The 19,320-nt window shown below is 53.8% G+C and overlaps 7 protein-coding genes across 7 annotated transcripts; 2 read left to right on the top strand and 5 right to left on the bottom strand.

The window, feature by feature from the left end:
• Positions 1–90: 90 nt before the first annotated feature.
• A1O7_07584 (uncharacterized protein) lies at positions 91–817 on the bottom strand (the record flags this gene model as incomplete). The annotated part of the gene is made up of 2 exons (XM_007761581.1): positions 91–341; positions 472–817. The coding sequence occupies 2 exons, from the start codon at positions 815–817 to the stop codon at positions 91–93; spliced, it is 597 nt and encodes a 198-aa protein (XP_007759771.1).
• A 105-nt stretch (positions 818–922) lies between these two features.
• Positions 923–1,332, bottom strand: A1O7_07583 (uncharacterized protein; the record flags this gene model as incomplete). The annotated part of the gene is made up of 2 exons (XM_007761580.1): positions 923–1,159; positions 1,228–1,332. 2 exons carry the CDS (start codon positions 1,330–1,332, stop codon positions 923–925), a joined length of 342 nt encoding a protein of 113 aa, XP_007759770.1.
• Positions 1,333–2,442: 1,110 nt separating this feature from the next.
• On the bottom strand, positions 2,443–4,380 carry A1O7_07582 (uncharacterized protein; the record flags this gene model as incomplete). The annotated part of the gene is made up of 1 exon (XM_007761579.1): positions 2,443–4,380. One exon carries the CDS (start codon positions 4,378–4,380, stop codon positions 2,443–2,445), a length of 1,938 nt encoding a protein of 645 aa, XP_007759769.1.
• Positions 4,381–9,056: 4,676 nt separating this feature from the next.
• On the bottom strand, positions 9,057–10,189 carry A1O7_07581 (uncharacterized protein; the record flags this gene model as incomplete). Its single annotated transcript, XM_007761578.1, has 2 exons — positions 9,057–9,781; positions 9,850–10,189. The coding sequence occupies 2 exons, from the start codon at positions 10,187–10,189 to the stop codon at positions 9,057–9,059; spliced, it is 1,065 nt and encodes a 354-aa protein (XP_007759768.1).
• A 1,377-nt stretch (positions 10,190–11,566) lies between these two features.
• A1O7_07580 (phosphoglucomutase) lies at positions 11,567–13,341 on the bottom strand (the record flags this gene model as incomplete). Its single annotated transcript, XM_007761577.1, has 3 exons — positions 11,567–12,876; positions 12,929–13,239; positions 13,295–13,341. The coding sequence occupies 3 exons, from the start codon at positions 13,339–13,341 to the stop codon at positions 11,567–11,569; spliced, it is 1,668 nt and encodes a 555-aa protein (XP_007759767.1).
• Positions 13,342–15,024: 1,683 nt separating this feature from the next.
• Positions 15,025–16,911, top strand: A1O7_07579 (uncharacterized protein; the record flags this gene model as incomplete). The annotated part of the gene is made up of 2 exons (XM_007761576.1): positions 15,025–16,428; positions 16,480–16,911. The coding sequence occupies 2 exons, from the start codon at positions 15,025–15,027 to the stop codon at positions 16,909–16,911; spliced, it is 1,836 nt and encodes a 611-aa protein (XP_007759766.1).
• Positions 16,912–18,551: 1,640 nt separating this feature from the next.
• Positions 18,552–19,319, top strand: A1O7_07578 (uncharacterized protein; the record flags this gene model as incomplete). The annotated part of the gene is made up of 1 exon (XM_007761575.1): positions 18,552–19,319. One exon carries the CDS (start codon positions 18,552–18,554, stop codon positions 19,317–19,319), a length of 768 nt encoding a protein of 255 aa, XP_007759765.1.
• Between the last annotated feature and the right edge of the window lies 1 nt (position 19,320).

Below are 19,320 nucleotides of genomic sequence, written 5' to 3'. Positions count from 1 at the left end.
TAAGAGTCCCCTACCAAACCAGCCCCTTCACCACCATCCGGTCCAGCACTCCCCTGTCAAGAACGGTACATACCGAGCGACGCACCACAACTACTTGCCAACCCAGACACTGAGCATCTCTCTGACCGTGGTGGGCTTGATGTCCGGGAATTCCCTATTCAGAGACCCATCCTCCGGCAAGTCAAACAACCCCATCGTGACATACAACGCGAACTTGCTGAAATACTGCTGAAACATCGGCTTGGGGAAGAAAGGGTAGACCGCAGGATGGGAGGGCAGCTCGGTCATCTCGCCCTTCTGCAACTTCTCAACACTATCGTATGCGACCGTGAACTTTGAACCTGCGGGTTTTGTCCTGTCAGCTCAGCCCGGCGCAAGTGTGGACGTCTTGGAGGGATCAGTGGAGCAAGGTGCAGGCGCGTGCAACTGCAAGTCCCGCCAAAGGAAAATAAGTACTGTAAGCCAACGGACCTCTCATTTCTTCAGCCACACGCAGGAACTCGTTCCACGTCACCTTGTCCCCGTAGCAGAACATTGCCTCGTCCCATGATGATGCTGGCAGGTCGAGTGCCGCGACGACAAACTTAGCCAAATCCCTGGTGTATGTGAAGGCGACGACGTCGTCGCCCGTGCCTGGGATGGCGGCCGCCTTGTTGGCCATGTCCACGGTGAACGCGACGGGCGTCATGTGGCTCTCGACGTGCGGCACGCCGAAATAGTCCAGGAAATAGCCGTTGTGGATTCGCGTCCACTCCAGGTCTGTCTTTTGCAGCTCGGCAATCACGGCGAGGCGGGCCTCGTGCTGCGGCAACTGCATGCTCCTGTGTTGTTGGTCGAAGTTTGTTAGTTCTGCGTACTGCTGAGTTGTGGACACGGATATTTCGACGCTCGACAGAATGGATCCCGCAGGCAGCCTTCGGACTTACTTGTCAGTAGGCGCCAAGGTGCCGTATTCACTCGCGATGAAGCGTCTCGTCGCCTTCGCCTTTGCTGCAGCCTTGACGAGACTGATCTCGGAGGCGCCCTCGGTCGGGCCTCTGATGCTGAGGGCCGAGATCACGGTATGCACGTCGTTTGTCTCGAGGAGATGAGCCACCGACTCGACATCGCTGTAGTCGACAGCAAAGACGGGGACGTCCATCTCTGGGCCCTTGGATCCCTACATGACGGGCATTACAGGTCAGGAACCATGGACAGAAAGACTGGTATGTGACAGCGGTCGCTTACTTTGCGCGTCAGGACAACGACCTTGTGGTTTGGGCTCTCCTTTAGCGCATCCACGATCGTGCGGCCCAGATTGCCGGTCCCTCCTGCGACTGCGACGGTGACCATGGTGATTGATGGTTTAGTCTTGGTGGTGTGCGAAGACGCAGACCAGGGAATGGTTCAAGGGAGATAGGTAGGTAGATAGGTAGGTAGTTAGATCTAGCAGAGTCGGCAGCTTCAAATCAAAAACCGTCGAAATCGGATATTCAATCTTGATGTGTCCTGTTCCCTTACGCTGTACAGTCTAGGTTGGGCCGGGCCCTGAATATATACCCTATTGCCGACCGACATCTCTGTCTGTGCGACATTTTCGTCGAGGTTCATTGCAGCCTGCCACCCTGGGCATGCGTTGAGCGTGACCAAGTAAAGCCGGTTTGTAAGCTCGGACAATGAGGTTCGTATGTACCCACAGCGCCTGCATTCGATGGTGTATCATGGATCTCGACCAAGTATCTTGGGGTTCGCCTCAGGCATCCGATTTCCACTACTGGACGCCCGCGCGCCATGATGGTGTTTACGCGGAACGACAGAGTCATTTCAGCGTGGCACTAGTCCGGATCGGAACCACCGCGCGGCTGTCCATGAATGGTTTAGATCGTCGATGCTGATTGTGCGGCATTGAAGGGCCCGTCCTACCTCGTCTGGTCTGGTCTTGTCTGGCCTGGCGAGCCCGGCCTGGTCACGTCATGCCTCAAGCTACAATTCCTACTCGGACGGCGTGTGATTGTCCCGACTCCTACGTAAGGCCGGAATATTCACCTTTGTAAGCTAAACAACTGTACACGGGTAGCTCGATACCATCTTTCGAGCGCATTTGTATCGGCATGGACATCATCCTCGGTATCATTAACCATGTACTCCCAGGCACGCGAGATACAGTAAGCACAGCCAATCTCATTTACTTAGGCTCCATCCCACAGGCGAGCCAGCTGCCTGGGTGGCCTAGGCTGAGGAAGTTAGCGAGTGGGGAGGCAGGCTAATCACGGCCATAATATCCTCCTCTCGACTTCTCACAGTGGGACTCGGTAACTAGTCCCAAAAGTTCACATCGTGTTAGCTACTAATCTTCGAGCATGCTAGACTTCAGTCCAAGTCCTCAGTATCAACATACAACATTTGGCCTCGTAGTCGCCAATGCCATTTGTGCAATTGTCGTTACAAAGCTCAATCTTGCTCTCAAGGTCGCTTGGCGGGTTTCTCACTGCTTAAATCCACGAGACTCCCATTGTACTTCATGCCTGTATCGAAAATGTCTTGCGCGATGTTGATCCCCAGCGGCACGCCCCCGTACGGCCATTCCGAGTCAGCGACGCCGTCCCGTGGGCCCAGAGTTTGGAACCAATCTTGCTCGTCAACGGGTAGATAACTCGTGCTCCCGTCCTTTTCCACCTGATATTGTTGCACATAGTTGAGCGGACGAGGCTGAGATCCGTCTTCGCCTGGGCCGCCTCTCTTGTAGGGGATCAAAACGTCCTTACCGTTGAAGGCATCAAACTGCCAATGCACGCCTAGCCAAATGCGCGAGATGGCGTTGGAAAAGATAGCTTCTTTCATGCTCTTGAACTTGAAGACTAGGCGGGTCCGCACCTCGCCTGCTTGATCTGTGATGGGTTGCGCGGGCTTGTAGGGTTGGTACAAGATATTGCGGGATATGCCGTTGAGTTCGTCGGAGATGAATTCGAAGTGGATATTGTCGTTTGCTGTTTTGGTTTCCAGGTTGGGCTTTTCTTGGCCCCCAGCGTTGATGATCTGTTGTAAATCCCCGCCACCGGTACTGGCACCTCTTTTCATGCCGGGGGATGGGACCAATGACGTGAGGACGTCGTCACCACGCTGGTGGTAAAAGAGACGGACCATTTGAAACGCTGCTGCTCCAAAGGTAGCGTGGCCGGAAGGGTAAGCGGGAAAAGGGGGTTTGAAGCCGCCCTCGTTGCTGTTGGTGGCAGGAGCGCCGAGGACTCGCCATGTAGGGCGAGCGAACCCATCGGGCACTGGACCGGTGGGGTCTGCACGGACGCCCGAGAGAGGGCGCCAGAGCTCGTACTTGTACTTGTCACGCCAGCAGAAGATGCCGGCATCCGCCATCGCGGTGTTGGCCAGGGCGAGGAGGCGGAGAAACTGCGCGTTGTTTTCATCCGAGTTGATGTCTGAGCCCTTTTTGTGGTCGAAGGCAATTTGGCGGATGATCTGGTTGTAGAGACGAGGAGGAGTGCCGATCAGCTTTACGCCGTCATAAGCCCAAAACAGACCCCCGACTGTCTGAGATGGGCGGCGTTTGGTGCTGGCAAGCTCTTCAATGCCGCCCATCCGGAAGACATCTTGAACTGATTCGAGATAGGCTAGGTATTCAGGATCACTTTCGGAGGGGGGATTGCGAAGCGCTTTCTCGGGTACAACAGGTGGGTCAGCGGTCTTCCAATCCTGAGTAGCAGCAAGGACTGCAGCAGTCGTGCCGTAGCGAGGTCCATGATAACGTCGGGGAATTGGATGAGATGGGTCATCGTCAAAGAAGTAGGGCTGATTGGCTTTTGGCATATAAGCGCCAGCGGCAACGCCAGGTTCCCCAGCTTTGATTTCTAGTTCCTGAAGAACCGCATTGGCGACGCGGACACCATAAAGGTACCCAGGGGAATGTCGATCGAGATTGTGCTCCTGCTGGTAGGCACCGATGGCGGAGTCGATGAAATTGCCAAGAGCGCGGGTGACCTCGTCCGAGACCTGAGGATCCTTGTTGGCTGGGTCCTTGAAGAGCTTCTCCAGAACGGTGACAGCGGCGCCGGCGACAGCATTTGCAGCCTCTGTCTGACGATGGTTCAAATTCTGCGGTGCTTCTCCACGAAGAGTGTTGGAAAGATAGGGTGCAATGTCTGTGAAGTTCGAGTTGTGGTCTGGATGACTTGCGTACGGATAGATAGCAAAGTAGGCATCATGCATGGCAAGGTGTAGGATACCGAGAAATCTTGCAGTGAGAGGGGGCCCACCCTGGGGGCCAGACACAGTATGGGTGAGACGAACAAGGTCGAGGGCAACCTCATTCCAGTAAAAGACATAGTTGCCTTTGAAATTGCGAGTCCCGCCAGCCTCGACGACTGGAGGAAGGACTGGCAAGGACATTTTGGCGGTAGTGCAAAGAAGTGAAACAAGGACAGGCAGCAACTATAATGCTTTGGAAAAGACAAGGCGAGGATAAAAGTTGAACGAACCTGATGCTTTCACTGAGGAGCCTTGAGCCAGCCCCAGTCTTTTTATAGCATGTCCTCCCTTTGCTCAACAAAGACATCCTCGAAAGGGGAGTTCAGCACGAGGCTCGTCTGCCCTCCATCCTGAGCCGAACAAACTATTCTTAGTTTTATACGAACCTCAATACGTGTACTGTGTCTGGCTGCAAACAAGGACGAAAGACTTGCTGACATGAGGCGCCTAAACAACATACGACCTGATACGAGCCTGATGAAAACTGACGTTGGCCGATGGCCTACGAAGCTGTGTTGAAGCTCGCTGATATAGCGGTCTGGCGGTGCGGGGAGAGCGCTAAGCTGATGACCCTGCAAAGAAGTGCTCATTTCTGGCAAGCTGATGAGTCCTGGTTGCAATACGGCTTCCAAGATGTCGGGCCACGTAACGGAGCCTCCATATCCCTAAAGTGACGGCGATCGCAGCACAAGGCGAGACGTTCAAGCTTGGCCACGCTTGGCTCGAAAGGTGCCAAGACGGCATGTCCTTGGCAGAATAGGCAGACTCAGCCGCAGTCGGAGAATTCGTGTCGATACTGCCCTCAGCCGGAGTTGGAAAGGCTGCTGCAGGCCCGACTGGGTCGATTGGAGCAGCGGAGTGTAGTCTTTCGTGCTGTGGCCAATGAGATGATCGACAGTCATGATGAGAATGTCCTGGTGATCGTCCTTCGTGTATACTGCATGCGAGTGGGGTCCGAGAGACAAAGGCTGAGGGAGGGACACGAGACCGTAAACCGTCTTGGGCGATCCCAGGGGTTCCCGCCCTTATTTTGCTTCGTGTCGAAGGGGCTTCTTTCTCGAGGATGCCCCAAGCGTTGAAACAGGGATTTTGGCCTTCGAGAGGTCGATATTCGCGTAGGCAAATGGTCTATGAGGTGACATTCCTAGATCTAGCATATATCGATTCCCACGTCGTCGAGACCATCCTCAGCCGTTCGATGGCGGACATACTTGATCCTCTTGTAAGGCACTTGGCACTCAGCTGGACGTCCATGGATCAGCTCGGAGCTTATCGTGAGTGGTTCAGATATGAGAGAAGTCGCATGTCATTCTAAAATGCCTCCCACTGGCCCGTGCCGACATGTAGAAGGCGTATCTATGATGGTTGGTCGGAGCAGTCCCCAAGCCCAGCCTGATTTGGCCGTAAGTTCCCAGATACGATTGAGCTGAAAGCAAGCATCTAATGTGTGACCAGGATCGACATGAGCGAGATGCTGGAAGACACCGGGTTTAGTGAATGTTGGAAAATGGCAGAACCCCGCCGTAGAAAGGAAAGTACAGTACGTGGTAGACTCTGAATTCTGCTGTTTCGCGTTTTGAGGCTTGGCACTCCTCAAATAGGCTTAGTTGACTCCAAGATTATTGCACCGCGCCTGCTCAATCAGCTCACCGACGCTGATTGTGATGCAAGCTGCAAGCCACCTCGTTTACTACAGTGGGAGTCGACCGCGTATCACAGCTTCCCGTGTCCAAAATGCGGGTGAAGCTGCTCGTCAGCCTGGGTCGCTCAGATCCGTCGCTTGCTTGAGTTTACGAGCCCGGTTGCGCGTGGAATGCCTGCTGAGAAGCGGTCGCAGTCTACGTGTTGGACGCAAAGGTAAAGGGTTTTCAGCAGTGCGCAGGGGTGAGAATAACTTCACCCTGGGTCGAATGAGCTATCATAATGTGGTGATGACAGGTCTCTCATCTGTTGTGATGAGCGCTAGAGGAGAAGGACCCGTTCGGAACTCGCTCACGCTCCAGACGAACGTCATACCACTCCAAGCCAGAACAACGTATGCTGGATGGTGTTGTGTCAATGTCTGTAGTCCGCTTCCAGGAGAACAGACGCGTGATGCGAGTGCAACTGCGCGTAGTACAACAAGCCATTGCCAAGTCCAAGCATCGTGGACACATAGGCGCCCTCGATGAGGTCGCTGAAATTTCAGCCGGTAAGGATTTCCATCGCGCCTCTAAATGAAGGAACCGGGTGCCTGTCCTCCGCCACGTTTGAAGAAGTCGTGGTGCACCGTAAACTGCAAGGTCTGCCTCTATCGTCTGCCCGACCAGTCACTCAACCATACGGGCACCGACGTTGGTAGACCAGGCTCTTTAACGATGCCTCCAATTTAACGTCCACAGCAAGCTATTGAGCACGGTCACCTGGATATTCGCAGGCTCTCTATGGGGTCTTTGTTACCGGGCGATGATAATTGTCAGAAGTCCAACTACGTCCTCGGCTTCTGAAAGCCGAGAAGGCGTATCTATCTCTGCAAGCGTGGGTTTGCTCTAGTGCACAGCCCATGCATCTGATGGTCGTCCCAGCAGACAAGCACGTCAAAGCTCAGGTATAGAGTCGAGAGCCCATTTATTGAGAATGCGCGACTCTGACATCCGAGGCTCATATAAAAAGGAGATCCACGTGGTGGTGATTTCTTTACTATACGCTCGTGATCTCACCTCGAGGCGAAAATGCCATCGATCCACCTCTTCGCTCCTCCTAGAGGTCACCAGCGCAGCGACCACCTTCGGGGACACGACGAGTCGCCAAGTTCCAGCACATACCGCGTTCCTCCAAAGCACCAGCGACGACCAAAACAAAGCTGCCGGTACACACGTTCTCTTTGTACCCTGGTATTTCTGAGCCAATCCGTCATCCAGAAGAGGTCAATTCGATGCCGCCAGTGCCATATACTACCGGCAGACACGCCTGAATGCCACAATCGAGCATCCTCCACATTCAACTCGAGCAGGCGACCACGCACCACATGCACAGAGCCCTTAGGCAGTTGGTCATATCCCGGTCCCATCTAATATATCCCCGGTTGGCGTCGGAAAGAACAAGCCGACATTGCAACAGCGCCCCGGTGCTACGTCTGCACCCTCCGATAAACCACAGAAGAAAACAACATATTCCGACTTCTGAGCCCGTTGTACATAATTCCAACACCCCGGCGTCGACTTACACTGGCCATGGAGCAAGCTATTCACCAGAAACGCACTCTGCCGCCGCTGGTTAGCAAGCTCCTACCTTCATCTTGCACAGCGAACCAACCTCTTGCCCAGTGTCACTGATCACCTCAAGGACATTGGCCGGGCCACGGCAGGTAGCCACTAGCTTGGCCACTAGCGTCGTCCGCCCTGGGGGTGAGATCGGAGCATATATCACAGAGGATCAGATTGATCAGGGCTATGCGAATGCAATCGTCAATGAGAACCCAGACCAACCCCACTCTCAAAATGAGGCACGAAGTCATGGTCAAGGCCAAGGTCCTGGCAGTGATACCACCGAGACCAACCAAGTCCTCCCGCCGGTTCAGCATGTTGTGGTCGCGCACCCTACATATACCACAGGCAGTCGAACTGGTTACAACGACTTTGGACATGAAAACGACCACCATCCCGAAGACGCGGAAGTGTACGATGACTACTACACCGAGCAAAGATCCTGACGTGGACCACAGCTATGACTATTCGGAGTACGACCCGTTCGACAGCATGACCCGCCGTCAGTACCAACCATTACGGACAACTGAGCGCGAGATCTTGTATTTTAATTAACGCCGGGTATGATGACCAAGCGTCCATGTCGTCGTTGGACACGGAACCTGGAGATGAGTCGACCTTATGAGGTAGAGCAACGTGCGTAAGCAACAAGGGAGTGAGTAATTATTGGAAAGCAAATACTTACCAGGTGAAGGTATTGCGACAATTCATATTGCGGGCATCATTCTTGTATCGTGTATCGTGTATCGTGATTCTTAGGCCAATGTGTATCGTTCAACGATCTGATGCGAAGTACATGCAGTAGATGGCCTAGTCTCGCTGCTCCCACAATGTTCTCATATCTACCTAACCATCGAGTACTCCGTACGGATAGATACCTATGTACTCCGTAGGCACAGAGCAACCAGGGGCGCCGCCAAGCTTGACACGTGCCGAATGACCCACTCGAGGTCCAAGCGCTGGGGACCTCTGGTCTTTCCGGGCACCACCGAAGCTAGTTACTGTGTACATACATAGCTTGCTACCAATAGGCACACCCCGGTGCCCGAGTCCAGTGCCTACCTTGGCTTAAGCGAGGCGCGGCCCTGGAACCAAAACTTGACCACCGACGTCGGACCCTGAACGTCCTCATGCCTCTTCTGTTTGCGACTACACGGTACGTGCGGAACAACACCTGAACAGGGGCGTGGAAGGAAAAGCGTGAAGGTACCGTACATATAGTACTTGTGCGTATCCTGCAGGGAAGCAAGCACTGGTAGGTACGTACTGTGTTCCCGTTCTCCGGTCTCCGCTGTGTACTGCAGCGTCCAAGCCAGCCACCCAGCCCAGGCCAGCCAGCAAGGCCATTTCCAAGCAGCGACTCGATCCGGCTTCCCAGTCGAACCAACATACATATACAATGCAGCAGATGTCGTCCCAAGTTCTATGGAGTACTGTGTCCTCTATTCTGAGTATTCTTTGCGTGTCATACATACCCTCCGAAGCGCCCTTTTCGGGAAAAAAGTCGTCAAGTCGTGTCTAACTACGTAGTTGAGAGCCGGACCGAGAGGCCCATCGCTCATCGCTCAAAGCTCAACGCGGCAATTCCTCGCCATTGTCACTGTCGCTGTTGTCCTTGTCCTTCCTCCAGAAGAACCACCCGACGGCAATGGCGAACTTCAGTCCCGAAGCGAGCCATAGCGCCCCTCCCATCCCGGCAGAGGACTTGTACAATTCGCCGCCGACAATGCCGCCGGTGAAAAGGGCAATGATGCAGGCGACGCGCTTCTCCTGACGTTTCTCGTGCACGGCCACGAACTCCCACACGCTGGAGCTCTTCTGCCAGGAATCTCGTATTCTATACAAGTCGGCACTGAAGTCGTGGTAGAGCGCGCTGAGGACGATGGTGGGTAACTCGATGACCCCGAGGAGACGAGACAACGTGACTTGTCCGGCGGCTTGGAAGGAGATCAGCGCTATGGGGCACAGGTCGAGGAAGTTCACGTCCGACGAGTCCATCTTGTCGCTTCCGGAGGAGAAGGTGCCGGGCGTGAAGGGCAGGTTGGAGACCTCGTGCGTCGTGATCAGACTTGTGGCGATGACCATGAAGCACGTCTGGACCAGGAAGGAGATGATGAGATTGAGCCGTCGGAGGGATAATGGCGGGCTAGGCAGTCCCGTGGGATACCGATGGAGAGCGCTGAAGAAGAGCGATCCGAGGCAGAAGGCGCCGATCGAGGTCAAGGACTTGTAGTACTGTTGCTTGTGGCTGGCTTGTGGCTGTCCACCGATACCGAGAGCCGCGAAGACGGTGTTCCCTGTGCAAAGTGTCAGAGTGGACGTGATGTGCTGGTAAGAGATAAGTGAGTCGAGAGTGAGAGTTTACCTGTTTGCATGTTGACGAAGCAGTTCCAGCTGTTGAAGGCGACGCTATCGACAAGCCCTGAAATGAAGAAGAGAGTGACGAGCACAACGCTCATGTAGGAGGAGTCGAGTTCATGGTAGAGGAATTTCTGGGAGACCTCTGCCGTCCCCCTTAGTTTCTCCATTTGGCCCATTGGTTTCCGCTTTGCGCATTCCTTGCTCGAGTTTCTTGGCGTTCGAAGATCGAAAGTGGATGTGGTTGTGGATGAGAACGAGGAAGGGTTGTTGGTCAGAGTAAGTAGAGAGTCACTCCGAGGAACTCTGGCCTCGCCAGCTTCGACGGAGGGTGTACGTTCTTGCATGGTGCTGTTCACCTCCTGCAAGTGAAGAGTGCCAAGAACACGACGTATTCAGTGGTGGTTACGTGGATGATGAATACCACAGAATGCTACTGCTCGGGTAGGTGAAGATGGTCTGAACGACACGGGGGTTGCGATTGTTATACCAGTTGCAGGCATTCAGGTATCCTACGCTCTTCGACCTCCAGTCATGTACGCGCCATGGTGCTCTTGATGTGAGCATCGGCTGGGATGAGGTGGACCTGATCCACCCTGTGTCTACAGCACTCCACTTTGTGGTTACACATTTCGCAATCGAGTTCAAAACAGCATGTGAGAAGTTTGGCTGGCTGGGTAAGTAAAGGTCGCCTTGTCCGAGACAGCAAAGCTACGATGCCGCCGGCTGTGGCGGCCGGGATCTGCAGGAGCGCAAATGATCGGAGACTAAGCGGCGGGAACTGTATGCATTGAAGATCCGCCATCTGCTATGCGTCAGTTTGAGGGGCTGCTTCCTCTAGTGGAGATTGAGACGCGCAAGGGAGCGAACAGATCCTGCGCGCTGATTGAGAAGGCCATCAGCTCGGCGGCTCAGAGAGCTTGGAGGTGGCTTACAGCGGTACGGGCGATGACGTGGATTGCATGCAATTTCAGAATCTTGCCTTGAATAAGGGATGGACAAAAGGCTGGGCGCGGAAAGCCGAGGCGGCAGGAGAGGGGACTTTGATCTTATCTCTCGATACCGTCGAAAGGCTGGCAGGTACGATAAACAATCGATGGGAAAATGAAACACAGGAACGACTCCAGTATTTCAGCCTCGTATCCAATTGAGATCTGGACAGATCCCGACCAATCCACTCTCGCGCTTGCCAAGCGAGGCTGTGGAACGCTTTCCCGCTCTCGATGTTGGACAAAAGGCTGAAGATTGATAAGAAGGTCTCTGGTCCCAATTGGGCCTCCGACACGGCGGGAGAATCAGGGAGAGTTCAAAGCTACGGGCGACCAGCATTCTTGGCCACGGCTGTCAACATCCTTGGCGCGGACACCCATCTTCTTGGGTTCGGATTGCACCCAGACGCGCATAGTTCACGTGTAACAGAACTGCACGAAACTGAATCAGCACTTTCAAGAAGCCCATACTTGGTCAACGGTATCTCAAAGGAGTTAAAGTTCTACACCTGAAACTGAAGTATGCTGTCTTGTTTACACGCTGTGATTGACCAGATGCCGCTGACTTTGGGAGGGTCTGCTGTAGATTTTGGATACATCGACGCCGACACCAGTGTTTGCGGAGGGCTGATAATTACAAGGTACTCCTGAGATATCACATACTTTTAACCGTAGCCTCTCTCTTCGCACGTTGTGCATACTGATGCTTGATTGGTGAGCCGAATTGACGACAAATTAGGTCTTGACATCGGGATCCGTCCTGCCAATGAATTTCTGAAGCTGCAGCAGTTCGATGGCAAGGCCGACGGGCTCTTTGAGATATGCCTGCGTATCCTCGCCGAGCTTGCTCTTGTCCTCCTCGAGCTTCTCAACGTACAGTCGGATGGTTGCACCACTGCTGCCTGTACCCGACAGTCGAACGACAATTCTCGTCCCATCGTCAAATATGAAGTAGATGCCCTGGTTCTTCGATACCGAGCCGTCCAGATCAGTGTATGAGAAATCGTCGGCCTCCACAATCTTGTGGCCTTGGATGGCTGAGCCAACAGTGTCGGACTTCGAGATCTTCTCTTTCAGATACTTGACCATATCATTGGCACCATCACCGCTGACGTTCTCGTAGTCGTAGCGAGTGAAGTAGACACGGCCATATTCGTCCCAGAACTGTTTCTGGATTTCAGCAATGGACGGGAACTTGCCGGTCTCTTTGCCCACACCAGCAATGATGTTGAGCCAAGCAGTAATGGCCCACAGACCATCTTTCTCTCGAATATGGTTCGATCCCGTGCCAAAGGATTCCTCGCCGCAAATCGACATCTTGTTGGTGTCGAAGAGGGAACAGAAGAATTTCCATCCAGTGGGCACAACATAGATGTTTAGATTTTGCTTCTTGGCCACTAGATCAAGTGCTGCCGACGTGGGGAAAGATCTTGCCAGCCCATAGACACCCTGCTTCTGGAAATAAGGGATGTACTTCTTGGCATAGTGAGCAATGATGGCCAAGGAGTCGCCGGGTGAAACAAAAGCATTCTTGCCGTAAATCATGTTTCTGTCGCCATCACCATCGGAAGCGGCACCGAAGTGAATACCTTCCTTGTCAACTCGTTCCACCAGGGAGTGAGCATAGGTAAGGTTAGGATCCGGATGTCCGCCGTTGAAATCAGGGCTTGGCTCGCAATTCTGCGTGCTTTCCGGTCCCAGGCCGAGCTCTCCTTGGAAGATAGCCACACCATAGGGACCAGTGACACCAGACAGACCATCGAAGAGAACTTTGAAGTCGGGCTGCGATTTGAAGAACGACCGGATGAGGTCGAAGTCGAAAATATCTTTCAGCATGTTCAGATAATCTGCGACCGAATCGACCACCTCGACTTCCAGATCCCCATATTTCTGAGTGCCAATCTTTTGCAGGTTCACATCGGGGATGTCTGCGATCTTATAGGAGAAAAGGGTCTTGGACTTCTCAAAGATTTTGTTTGTCACAGACTCTGGCGCAGGGGCGCCGTTGGAGAGGTTGTATTTCATGCCGAAATCGGCGTTGGGACCTGATTGACTGTCAGATATTGTTTTCATTGTCCCTATCAAGTGCTAACTTACCACCCGGGTTGTGGCTGGCAGTAAGAAGAATACCACCGGTGGCGTTGCGGATCCGAATGACATGGCTGGCTGCAGGGGTACTGAGGATGCCATTCTGACCGACCAGGAGCTTCTTGACGCCGTATGCAGCACCGATCTTTGCAATGAGCTGGACCACTTCGGGATTCCAGTATCTGCCGTCACCACCAATGACAAGGAAAGCTCCCTCTGCGCCTTCAGGGATCGAGAGGAGGATGGAAGTGATGAAGGACTCGCTGTAGTGGGGTTGCTGGAAGACGGTGACCTTCTTGCGAAGTCCCGACGTGCCAGGCCTGTAGACAAATAGTCAATGCACGCACATCAGTAACAGCGAGGTGCAAAGCTCACTTCTGGTCGCCAAAAGATTTGAACTCAACCTCTTTCACGTTCACCATGGTGACAAAGGTATGAGACTTGTTGGAGGTAGTGTTGGATAGGTGAGTGTTCCAATGGGTGTCTAGGAGAGATTGAAGATGAACAACCTGAGACACAATACTCGTTATGAGTAACAAGAAAGCAAACAGGTTGGCTTGCGAAAATATTTTTATTCTGTTGGCGACGATCCCCTCACTGACTTCAGCATGCACTGGCGAGCACTGTGCTGTTGGTGTGCCCCGCGACTGCACGTTGAGAGCCCCAATACGTCATTGGAGCCCGGAACCAGAGGCTCAATTTCTCCGAAGTCGTCAAGCTGCCGTGCACACAGCCACTGGTAGCAAAGCGAGACGACCCGACCCTGCGTACTTTAGCACCGTGCTGCCAAGTTCGCTTTGTCCTCAACCTCCAATGTGAGCAGCCAGATAGCTTGATACCATATAGCATGAGTCGGTCTAATCTAGTGCGCCATCAGCCGAAGGCTCCAAACAGTCGTAGCTGCGAACAGTCGCCATCTACTGGTAAAGTCATGTCTGGAGTGGACGACATCAAGAACGACACAAGCCTAGAGAGTCAACATTGGAGGGTTGCTCGACAAACCTCGTTTTACTCATCGAGACATGGTGCCCGCGTACGTCGCACAGATCATACTGCAGACCGAAAAGATACAGGTAACTCTTCAATCGTTGTCTCACACACAAGATCTACCAAAGTCCCTCCGCCGTGGTGTCCTCCGCTCTAACAATGTTTCCTGGTGAAATGGGGAGTATTTTTGAGCGTGGACCGTACGAGATATATTGTAGGTCTTTCAGCCACATATGCCGGTTCACCATAATGCCGCGCGATGCATTTGAGAGTCATAGCCATAGTGTGCTCATTAAAATCAACATCGACGTGGACGGTTCCACTGGAGCGGGTGCGATGCGATCCTCCCGCGAGGCTAAGATGAAGCGTAAAGCATCAAGGAGATCATGTTCACTTGGCGGCAAAAGAAGTGCATGTCTGTTGAATAGTATTGTACCTTAGGGTGATGGCGTGGTGCAGGGCAGCGCAGAAACAGGCTCTTGTCTCATACATTTATGAATCTGGAATCCGCCCTATCACCCAAATTTACTTCCGAGGTGCTTCTCCCCTAGCTTGCCTTGTTGCCGTGCCTGGTGGTGCCTCAAGTGGGATGACTCAGCTCTGACGAGGCTGAGCTAGCCCAGTCTAGGACTGGTGTGCTGCCTCGTCTCGTTCGTCCTCGAGAAGTCCAGCAACGAGACTAAACTCTAGACCAGCCTCAGAGTGAATAAGCATCAGCCGAATCCCCCTGCAACGACATCGTCGCTGGACTTGCCCATATCACAGGGTAAACATCGCTATCCTCTCTCTACAATAACACTGTCATTCCTTTAACGCTATTCCTCTTTGACGCGCGCGTCAATCTACCAACGGCTCACCGTTCCTTCCCGAATTGCGGAGTAAGGCAAAGTCGTTCGCCCCGATCTTCTGCGCAAAATCCAAGGGCTTCCCGACAGACTTTCCGAGTTCTCCGCTGGATGCGTGGTCCTGGGGCCAGAAGGAGTTGGGCTCAATAACGGTGAAGAACGGCCCGCTGCAGCTCTATCAGTGTGGGACATTTCTTCTCCGCGATCTCTGCGTGAGAGTGCGGAGAATTTGACAGTGTCCTCGAGCCGTTTCCAGACCCTCTGTCGCCCAACATGCCCTGCTTCAAAGGCCTGGCTGTGAGCATTCACACGCCGACTGGGCCGCTGCCAGAATACTCGGTGCAGCGGGCATCCCGCCTCTCGAGGATCAGTGCCTATATACCTGTCCCCCCTGCAAAAATCCCTACCGACTCTCCCACCGCCAAACCGGAACAGTCGACCTTCGCAATCTCCATCACCCTCCTTACACCTAATCAAGAAGTGCCGTATTCGACTCCGAAAGCCACCAAAGAAAACCCTAACCCAAAACCCAGACTTGTCGCTGGTCTTCCTGGCCACACAAGCGAGCGCGGAAAGTACGCAGGCTCCGTTGGTCCCTATGTCCCGTTAACAACATCACCCAACGAAACTATCGCAGCCTACATATACTTCGATGGTCGAGCTAAGGAGGAAGTCGCGACACTACTGAGGAAGGGCGAGGAGACCTGGGTCAACTCGCGATGGGTCAGCGTTCCAGAAAAAGAAGGCGGCGGTTTGGCCGAGCGGGAATTTTTGTTCCGGGAAGTCGGTCTGGAACGATGGTTGAATGGTCTAGATTTGGACGGAAAAGATGCTGCCGCGACCATTGAGAGACGAAGACAAAAGCTGGAAAAGAGACGGAGGAAACGAAAGGAGGTTGCTGGGAGTGATGACGAAACCAACGGCATCTCGAAGAAGGAGAGGCGCAAGAACACCATGCGCTACGGTGAAGATGGCGAATTGAAGGATGTATCAGACGACGAAGGTTCATCAAGCGATACTGGCTCATCCGACGATGACGACGATCCGATCCCAGAAACAGCTGGCCAAATCAAAGTTGCACTGTTTCGGGTGTTGGCGTCTGGAGAAATCAAGCGTGGAGAGTACTCACCTCAGTTCGATGCTCATGATGATTCAGAAGGGGAGGATGCTGGAGAAGGCAACGCCAACGGCAAAGCAGATGTCGACCATACCACCAGTTTTGCTAAGCCAAAGACGCTGGATCCCAAGACCATCTCAACCCAGACAGTCACCGGCATCGACCCTACCGACAAACCATATGCTGTCTTTACATTCCTCTATCGAGGAGAACGGCAACTGCAGAAGATGGGCATCCTCCCCGGGGCGAAAGCCGACAAAGCAGCAGCCAGCGCGAAGAGACGCAGTCTAGCTGCGGATTTGCCCAAGCTGGGACCCCTCAAGAAAGAGGGTACTGCTGGCTTCACAACCTTCCGTGACTCCGAAGGGCGACGCAAATCGAAAACCAAAGGTGCAAGTGATGATGACATGGAGAGTGAAAGCGACGATGATGGTGGAGCTAACATCATCGGAAAGATGGAGGACATCAATGATGCGGATGCACAGAATGATCCCAGCTTGCTTTCCCCCGAAGACGCTGAACGGACTGGTAAAGTGGCAGAAGGCATCCGCAAAATGAAGGTAAGAGATCCCTCGCCGTTGAAATTCCGGCATGGGCTAAGGTATCATCAGCTCAAGCGACAGCACTCGGCCGAGCCCCTCAATAGCAATGGCGTGACGGAGCCGCGGAAAAACTCCAAGTCCGGTAGTCCTTCAGCCGCCTCGACGCCCAAAGTTGCCACTGATGAGCTTGGGACATCTCCAAGGGGCACGGCCACTGGCTCAGGCGGCTTGAGCACAAGTCTCGAAGTCACAAAGGAAGACGAAAGCTTCATGGTTGGTAGCCCAATGAAGCGGCAACGCGCAAGTGTTGCAGAGTTCGATCTCGACATCAAAAACCGATTGGGCAGCGGCCTGTCAGCATCTTCGGGCACGATTGGCGAGGTTTTGGGATCGTCTGGAACAGATCAGCCCAACAACGCCACCAGTCCAAATCCTTCTGGTCTACAGTTTGGAGGGGCCTTGGTTAAGGAACCTAAAGCTGACGACGATGAGGAGTTGTAAGAGATCCCACAATCTGCGTCCCTCGAAGCGGATAGCATTGCCCAATCCCACGACATAACACAGGCCTCGTCTTCTCTCGCAATTCCGACGGTTGTCCATGCGTCCTCGAATGGTTTTGCAAGAACAGCGACGCAGGAGATACTGCACTGAGGCGTCCGTGCCCGCATATTGGAAATCCGTGCTTGTTCAATGTTCGCGCCACCGACTCTACAGCAGAGTCACCACGGCAGAGTGGCTACAAGAAGGGCCGTACGAGGCTGGCTGGTTGGCTAATTTTGTTTACTCGAGCACAAACAATAAGCTCGAATCGGCATTTGCACTTGGAGAAGGATTGTTCGTATCATAAGCGCCAAACAGCGGCCTGGGTTGGTCAGGGAAGCGTCGGTGCATTTAGCATGGAAGGCAGTGCCTGGTATTCTCTAAGGCTCTCAGAGATGCAGAATCCTAAGGGTATCAGAGGGACAGAGCGTGGTGCGGTCTCTGGCTACCACGGTTACTTGCGATGGTCCTTGCACCACAACCACGACAGCCGAAGGGTCGTTTCACATGTTGAACCGGAGGACAATTGCATACAGACATGTTTGATATTCTCGAGCTGCCAACGGCAAGCTGAGCCAAGTGTGTAGCCCAAATGACAATCTGAAAGAATCTCTTTAGCTTCCGCCTCCGATTCTACGCAGGTCGCATCGCCGTGACTCCAGTCCGTGAGCAGCGGGATTTGGGACTCTCTACTTTGCAAGCAACTCGTCACGCTCGTCTGATATCTGTCTCCGACTAGGCGTCTCCCACAACGGCTACTTCTTTCACACATTCATCTGATTGGCAGGAAAACAACGTCATCCCTCATCCGAAAGCAGACCTAGGGAGCCAAGTGACCACAATATCGTCATTGGGTCTTTTTTTCGGTTTCTCAATCCTCCACCAATCCACCGCAAAGGAGGCCCCGTCAGTCCCTGATGGGATCTGCACCGCTGGGCCGTCGACGGCAGTAAGAGTAGCCGTACACAGTACTGTGTAGGTCTTCCTGGTCGTCATCGCTGTCTACTCGTACCGCGCTTGCTGCAATCCCATCTCTCGCCCCCTTAAATCCGTGGTTGGTTCGTTTCGTTCCTCGTTACGAGCGACGTATTGTGTAGTCAACAAGCAGCACCATTCTCTGCTCAAAAGGTGCACCAAGGGCGAGTCGACGAGTTCGACGCGGCTGCACTACTCGCGAAAGTCGTAGCACGGCCCATGCGGCTGGCTCCCTCGTCTGTCTATCAACCGCTCATCAGTCCAGGCTGAGCGCGGACAGTCGAGTATTACGGCCTATTGTGTACTCAAAATCAAGCCAAGAAGAGCACGCACACCTCAACAAAGGACGATTATCATGGCACTCACCAGATCTACCGACCCGTTGGTCTGGGTTGACTGCGAGGTAGGTCGAAGCAGCGAAGCACAAACGCGACGTCCACGCCCGCGAGAGAGCGCGATTCCTACTGTACCCACCACCATATGTATGAGAGGAGCGCCTTTTCCGCGACAGTTACAAGATATCAACAGAGCCCTAAGCTACATTCCCATGTTCGCACGTGCCTCATCCGTCCCGAGTTGGCTTTCCCTCTGACGATGGCAGAACTAACGCATAAATTTCAATCCAGATGACAGGCCTCAACCCGTCCAAGGACACGATCCTATCCATCTCGTGTATTCTAACCACCTCGGACCTGGCGCCTCTGGACCCCGTCGGTTTCAACGCCATCATATACCACACGCCGGAGGAGCTGGCGCAGATGTCAGACTGGTGCATCAAGACGCACGGCGACTCCGGACTCACGCAGGAATGCCTCTCCTCATCAATCACGGCGAACGTCGCAGCCACACAGCTGCTCAGCTACATCAAGCACTACATCCCCGAACCGCGCCGCGCATTGCTCGCGGGGAACAGTATCCACGCGGACCGAGCCTTTCTGATGGTCCCGCCCTGGAATATCATCCTCGGGCATCTCCATTACCGCCTGTTCGATGTTTCGGCGATGAAGGAGATGGTGAGGCGCTGGGCCAGCGACCAGGTGTTGATGGCGGCTCCGCGGAAGGAACTTCGCCATACCGCGCGGGAAGATGTGCTGGAAAGTATCCAGGAGGCCTTGTTTTATAAGGGGTTGGTTGAACGCATGAGTACAGTCCCTTCCGGCGTACCGTCCATGTACGCTGCAGCGGAGGGTGATGGCGTTGGCGTTGACGCCAAAGGGAGGACAACTGTGCCACCACCATCAGCAGCAGCGTCGATGCCCAACTATCCACAACCCATGATGGTGGGACTAGGAACGAAGCAAGGTCCAGAAGCACGCGGTGGGCTCCGGAACAATGGCGGGAGAACAGAGCGTGTGGAAACGCTTGATGAGGGATTCCGCACCGATATCCCATGAC

The sequence above is a fragment of the Cladophialophora yegresii genome (genome assembly GCF_000585515.1).
Source record: "Cladophialophora yegresii CBS 114405 chromosome Unknown aczIN-supercont1.5, whole genome shotgun sequence".
Taxonomy (NCBI): domain Eukaryota; kingdom Fungi; phylum Ascomycota; class Eurotiomycetes; order Chaetothyriales; family Herpotrichiellaceae; genus Cladophialophora; species Cladophialophora yegresii.
The sequence above is the reverse complement of the archived record's forward strand: the minus strand, read 5'-3'. Positions and strand labels throughout refer to the sequence as shown.